This window comes from Nanorana parkeri, unplaced genomic scaffold (genome assembly GCF_000935625.1).
Source record: "Nanorana parkeri isolate BGI_ZX_2015 unplaced genomic scaffold, ASM93562v1 scaffold727, whole genome shotgun sequence".
Taxonomy (NCBI): Eukaryota; Metazoa; Chordata; class Amphibia; order Anura; family Dicroglossidae; genus Nanorana; species Nanorana parkeri.
In genome coordinates, this window is record NW_017306995.1 from 845,669 (window position 1) to 853,158 (window position 7,490).

At 39.9% G+C, this 7,490-nt stretch overlaps 1 protein-coding gene across 1 annotated transcript in view; it reads right to left on the reverse strand.

Moving 5' to 3' along the window:
- The window catches only part of CUNH1orf116 (chromosome unknown C1orf116 homolog), a 16,359-nt gene extending 13,614 nt beyond the window's left edge, over positions 1-2,745 (reverse strand). The window contains exon 1 of the mRNA XM_018564121.1: positions 2,585-2,745. Coding sequence (XP_018419623.1) covers positions 2,585-2,698 — 114 coding nt within the window. The 5' untranslated portion in view covers positions 2,699-2,745. The remainder of the gene's footprint in view (positions 1-2,584) is intronic.
- Positions 2,746-7,490: the final 4,745 nt, after the last annotated feature.

A 7,490-nucleotide genomic window follows, 5' to 3' on the forward strand; every position in this document is an offset into this window, starting at 1 on the left:
GCCAATTCCTTTATGAAAAAAAACGGTGTCCATTGATGTAGTCCAAAACGCCATTCAGGAAGTAGGTCCACGTCAATAACTATGAACGACTGTCGCCGACTTGCCCCAAAAAAAAAATTGAAAGTACCAGGCATCCCAATCGATCCAGATGAACTCTGCCATGAAATTACAGCTCCGACCCAAATATTAACAAAGGGGCAGAGCGAGTCATGATGTCACAAGACTTCTTCCGCCCCTTTGTGGACATTCAGAAGCAGAGCCAACATAATGACTCATTTGGTCCCGAATGTCAACAAAAGGACAAGAGCAAGTTTTGTGACGTCACGAGAGTTTGTCGGGATCAGTCGTGTCGATGGGCAACGGGTATTTTTTCTTTCGGTGAGTTGGTGGCCGTTGCCCATCATAATTGATGTGGATCTACATTGCTGGACGACGTGACTGACCTGTGGATAACATGGATGGACACTTTTTTTTTTTAAATAAAAGATTTGTCATAAAGCCTGCATACGGTGCGGTGTGTTTACTATTGTACTGTTTATTTGTTGAATGAGTAGGGGTAACCACTATACCCTTACTCATGTACAAGGAGGGCAGCATTTGGGAGCCCCCTTTCATAAAGGGGGCACCCAGATTCAGATAAGCGCCCTGCCTGCAGACCCCCACAACTTCCAGGCCAGGGTTGTGGGGAAGAGGCCCTTGTCCTCATCAACATGGGGACAAAGTGCTTTGATAGGGGGCTCCATGTTGAGGGCATGTGGCCTGGTATGGTGCAGGGGGGGGGGGTTGCATGTTTGCCTCCTCGCCCTTACTGCTCGGCCAGGCTACTGCTTGGATCAAATGACTTGTAAGGTATTTTTGGGGACCCCATGTTTATTTTTTAGGCATTGGGGTCCCCCCCTAAAATTCCTACCAGACCTAAAAGGTCTGGTATGAATTGGAGAAGGGAGTCCATGCTTTTTATTTTAACATAAAAATAATTCAGAATGACATTCAGGGGAAAAATTTTGCATCCGAATTTAGTTTTCAGAAAATTGGATACATTAAAGGATTTTAGGGGGGACCCCGCACATTTTTTTTATTATTGTTTCAGTGGACTGTCAAAAAGAATCTTTTTTTGCTGTAGCGAAAATCTGTTCCAAAATCTAATTGATCTCATCCAAAATTGTCGTTAATTTCGGATTAGTCCAAATCCTGAAACAAAATGTTGGCCACCATAATCTGATCCTGGGAATTGATTTTAACCTGTCCTTAATGCCGCGACTGGACTGTTCCTCCTGTAAGTTATTGGTCTCCTTTGTCAAGGTTTAAGCGATCCCTCGGTGACCTTCGTTTGGGCAATGCTTGATTTGGGCAAACAGATAACGGTGGAGAATTGGGAATTGGCTTTCTTTCACACAAATAAATCATCTGTTTCGTGTTATACGCAAGAAAAAAATATAAAATTATCTCTCACTGGTACAGAGATCCTGTATCTATACACAGTATTTTTTCTCATGTTCCGGATAAAACCCTTAACCCTCCCCAGAAATTGCTCTCGTCTATCTACCCAGGCACTGGCGGAACTACCAGGGTCACAACGGTCGCAATTGCGACCGGGCCCTAAGGGGGAGGGGGTGGCCAGTCAGGGAACTCCATTTTCATGCACTATTTTTTCTGACCGCAACGGAACGCAGGCATTGATTTGCCATGCGTTCCGGTGCAGGCGATCACACCGCAGTGTCATTGACTTTAATGCATCGCCACACCCCACACCCCCACCCCCAGAACGCAGTGAGCTGGACGGGTTGCAATCCAGTGTGTTCCAGCACTAAATCGGCCGGAACACACTGGAGCTGGTGTGAACTAGCCCTGAAAAAAAACAAAACAAAAAACAAACATACTTTTCATTTAATAGAAGAAAAAAAAGGTATCAAAATCATGTTTTTATTGGTGGGGCCTCAATGGTTTCTTGCACCGGGGCCCTGGGGTTTCTAGTTACACCTCTGTACCCAGGGTCAAAAAAGGGGTTGAAATTATCTATGCACTCAGACGTAGGCTTGAAGATGTCGGTCATTGATGAATTAGGCTTAAAGTAACAGTTTCTAATCACTTCAGAAGTTCCTTTACCCCCCAGTCCTAGATACCTAGAACCATCCTCTGGGCATCGCCCTCTAAGCCATCGTATGTCACCTTACCTTGCACATTCTGCAGGCTGTTAGACATTATTTTTGGCCAGTATCATAGTCCATTTAGCCATACTTTCTTCAGTAGGTAGCAATGGACCATATTATTTTAAATCACAATTAATGACTATTTTTTTTAATTTAAAAGGCCTCCTTTCTTTTTATAAGCAGTAGAATGATGGGCTTAACCACAAAAAAAACCTGTAAATTTTGCTTCATCAAAAAGCTGTTATTTTGTGTCATACCGATACAAACAAAAGAAATAAAACATGAGAATGCCTACAATGCAACAATTTTTTGCACGAAGTGGTGCATTATCTGACAGAAATGCAGGGGTGCCAATATTTTTGCACATGACTGCATATCTTTTACTTTGCAAATATTATTTAGCACATATACCCAAGAAGATATAACATACTTACAAAAGCAGAGTGGTTGGAGGAAATGCTTTCAATACTGTCACAGCTACCAGAGCTGCCCACGCTGTTCAAGGCTTCCATACCTACATGCCTTGTCCAAAGTTTTTTTTCTGGCATCACCCAAACCAGGTTTTAGGATGAACAAACTGACCAGTCTGAAAACAGATGCTGTAGAACAGAAGAACACATCCAATTAGTAAGTGTTAATGTTACAAATAAATTAGTAGTAAAAATGAGCAGTGTCTGACGTCTTGCAAGATCAGTGATATATGTGATAAAATGAGAAACTGGATGGGAACATGAAGCATTTGTAAGGCATACTAAGAATCTTAAAAAGGAACTTGAGAAAATAAAAATAGATGTTAGAAATACCAAGCAAACAGGGAGTCAGATGGATTTGCAAGACAATTTTTGTCAAGAGAATAAAATAGGGTTGTACAACCCTTAAAGAGATGAGAGAATGTTCAGTGTAATGTGAGGACCCGTTCACACTAGCCCATCCGCTAAACTCTAAACATTTTAGCAGACTCGTTAGTGCGCTGTGGCAGCTCTGGCATTGTGCGAAACATTGCTGTACAGTATATCGCTGTATCGCATACTTCCAGAGCCGTCATTGATTACATGTTACTTCTTAGCTTTATGCGGAATGTACAATGTGCACACTCCATATAGCTCCCTGCACAGCAACAAGGTGCACTGCCGTCAGCGACCTATGGTGGCATTCAGTGTGCAACATGTTTCCATGTTTATGCAACACACCATCCATCACACTTGTGTTGTGGGGTGAATGGGACACATAGAAAACAGTGGTTCCCTATGTGTTCTTGTGGTGACCTGCATTGATGCACTGTGGTAAAATGCAGGTCACTGCAATACTCATGGAATAATGTGATTTAAGACAACACATGGTATTACAGTACTGCACATTGAAATGTGCAGCGGCCTGGGAGGTGCACTGGGACGCCAGTAAATTGAATGCAACTAGATGTGTTGTGCAACAGTGTGTGTTAATTGCACAGAATCATGTGATTACACTACACCGGCATGTGAACAGACGCTAAGTGATTAGCGTGTTCTCCAAGTTAGATTTGTACGATTTTTTAACTTACAGTACCCCCAGGGCCCCTAAGATCCAGAGTACAGAAAAAAAATTTGAAAATGGAAAACAAAAAGAACAGAAATGATCATCAGTGAAGGTAAATAAGTATGGAGAGTTAATGTTACCAGTTTTGAAGAGTGACACACAAGACCATGATATTGTCTAACATTTTTATGTTATACCTGATCATCTCTCTTTATGTAATAGGAGATGTCCCTCTCTCCGATAAATGGAAATAAGACAAACATTTATTTTTTGCCTTAGGTACTACTTTGGTTTAGCCATAGGTCAAATAACAATGACCAGTTAACACAGATTCTTCATTTCCCCAGTTAAAGATATATAGTAGTGTTCAAGTAAAGGTCTCCAACAACCCCACTCAATCCTTCCCTCTTTTTCCACTTGAGAAATATAGTAGGGATAGAATCGTTAGCGTATCAGAAAAACACCTTAGGGAGTATGTTTAATAAAGATATCAAGTTTAGGTGATACAGTCTGGACCTGAGGTTATTACAAACAGCACAGATTTGAAGATGAGATTTTCTTCTTCTCCTTAACCTACATTAAAACCACCATATGGATCAGATACCATTTTAGCCTTCAAAAAGCATTAGTAAGATAGACAATAGATTATTTTTGGGTAGAAAGTGATATGTTCAGAAAGATACAGTATATAAGTGAGCCTATTACATATCCTTACTTGACCAAATGCACATACTAAGCATCACAAGTTTATTGAAGGGTGGAAAATACTTCACACGGGGGGGAAAAGAAAAAAGAAAAAAATAGCTTTTTTTCCCCTCCACAGCCAGTGTCCGTGCCCCCAAGTGGCTGTGTGCGTCCATAGACGCACACTGCCTTGCAGCAGGTCACTCCTCTCCACCTAACTGGCTGATTGATGGCAGAAGGTGCCCATGGCTCCTCTGCCCTTAATCTTCTCTCTGCAACCAGGAAGTTTGTGTTGGAGGATCGCTTCAGGGACTAGTGGAGGTAAAGCATTTTTGATAAAATAGATAAAGGCAAACAATAACTGAAAATATGTATGCTCTTTAAGACACTTATCTAGAAAGATACTACTGTATATGCTCTGCAAAATTTCTACACAACCTATCATGCAAAACAATAGAACAAAGCCTCCTGGAAGAACATTATGTTATACATCCTGATAAAATACAAAGAGTGACAGCCTTCAAAAGTTTTGGAAGATGTTGGTGCATTCAAGTGTTGATCATTCCCTTTTCTATTAAGCGGAACAAACCTTAACGCAAGAACATGTTAAATTGTGCTCTCAGCTGAGTCAGGGAGAAGATGTATAATGCGGTCAGGTCTCTGTAACATTTACTAAAACAAAACACACAGAGGTGTATCTGCAGACAAATGGATAGTAAATATAGTATCAGCCAATAAAGGGATAAACTAGATGACAAGCAAAAAGCAGTTTAAACTAGTGTCAGCTTCATAGCAACATTAATGTGGTCACGTGTCACAGAATTACCTTGACAAACCGGGTTTACCAGGTAGTGTACACAGGGTGTGTAACATGGGGAGAGGGTATGACCTACGTTAGAAAGCAGAATGGAAAAAAATAATACAATTGATGCATTATTGCTGCCAGTTTTAATTCTACTGATCAGGGACAAAAAAGCTTATAGATGCAGTAGGACATATTCAGTTAGTATGTCAATAACTGCAATCTTAAATGGAGAATGTAAATATTATACCCCATATACAAAACAGCATTTTGTATATGGGGTAGCATTTTGTGTATGGCTTGCTTTACTGAACTAATGTCAACCTTATCTTTCCACATTTAATTAAACTAATAGAGCATGCAGGGAAAAGTGTGATGTGAGATGGGTTTAAGTCATGTTTATTTTGTGTTCATAATGACCTATACAGAACAAAGCTACGCAATGCATGGAGAAATATAAAATATAAAACAGTGCTCCACACAATCCAAATTAATACATTGCAGCTCAAATGCTGTATTCTGGGTCCTTAATGCTTTTCAAGAACATACTGTTTTAGAAGCTTAAACACAAAAATATTTGTAAAATGACTCTTTAAGGGATTCTGCCACTTTACGAAAGCAACATGTTGCCGACAATATGAAGCATAGGCACCCAGAAAAGCCTGCAGGTAAGGGGCAATTGTTCAATATTTCCCTCCTTAGTTGTCTGGATGAATGGGGCATACTGCAATGAGTGGGCTAGAGAAAATAATCCCTGGTAGAGAGAAGAGAATCGAAAAGCACTATGTAATAGCATTCCTTATATTTTAAGGGAGCGCTGAGCCAGTGACCACACTCTCCAGGGGCCTAGGAAGACTCTTATGAGAAAAGTGGCTGCTAAATGGAGAGCACCTGCACCTACACTAATGGATGACTGTAAAATCTAAACATTTAACAATATTGTTTGCCCCATCTGTTCTACACACTAAAAGGAGTTCAAAGGGAAAAGCCATGGAAAATCTAGGCAACCAGGACCAGGCAACCAGGACTATAACAGGAACTAAACAAACATTCTGGAAAGGCAAAAGCGCATACATTTTTAGAAAGTTGTTTTCCTAATGTTGATGGTCACTCTCCAACACACAGAATGTGAGAAAATATTGTTAAAAAAAAAGGCAAAGAATAAAAACTGGATGTTTCAAAATTATTTTACGTACACATGTTATACAATACGTTCCCTGAGGCAATATTTTAAAAGGTTAGAAACAAATGCGTCTTATCTAGAATTGTGGAAGCTGTGCCCCAAAAAAGGCGCGAAGAGGACAAAGGACCAGTCACTAGTATTGCTTGCAGATTACCGGCAGCGTTTTTTTCCCCCACTTCACTTGAGTTGCCATACTTTGTTCTGGTGTGTGTGTATGTGCATGTGCATGTGCATGTGCATGTGCATGTTTGTGTGTATGTGTATGTATGTGTGTGTGTCCATCTCAATAGAGGCAGGGCTTTGTTCCATCATTATCAGAACTGCTCATCTGATGAATAATCAAGCAGCAACAGGAGAATTCAGAAAACACTCCACAGAACCAATAAAGTAGAATCAGGGAGATATTTGTCTGCAAGTCTTCAGATATAGCTTTCCCTACAGCAGGGAGAACAGTGAACAGCACAGTAGTGACATTGCTGAATCTCAGAAAAAAATAAAATGTGAAATCTGCAGTCAGTAGCAGCAGTACCTTAGGTCTCACTCGGCAGATATACAACTGATGCTCTAGGCTCAGAATTGCACCATTTTTTGTTTTAGGTGGAATTCAAGAGAAAATACATTTTTAGGGTATTGCTTAGGTCAAATTAACATTTCTAGATACCCCCTGTAACATAGCACTCCTTTACTTTTTTAGTTCATGTACACTTTAAGGGGCACTTGCATAATTTGAGAGCTACTATTCCTTCAAGAAAAGCTGCAAAATTGTAATCAACTGGCAAAAATTCAAAGTGAACAATAGGTTACTAAAAAAAATAAAATAAAGACAAATCTCCAAAAGTTATTTTATTAATAAAAAGATAACAAGGTCTGAGTATATAGGCCTTCTAAACACTAACTTGGAGCTGGTCACCAGGGACAAAGAAAAAAGAAAGCCATAATATACTGTATCTCGAAGGATACAATTAAAATAGGTGGTGCAGATAGAACAACATATGGAAATGGCATTAACACAGTTTAAAATGTGCCACATTGGTTCAGCTTTAATGAGGTCCAAAATACAGATAAATGTGAGGTACTAGATCAAATTGCTTACTTGTTCTCAAATCATTGTAGAAGACCTTTTAATGATTGGCAAAAAGGATTTAAAAGTATAAAT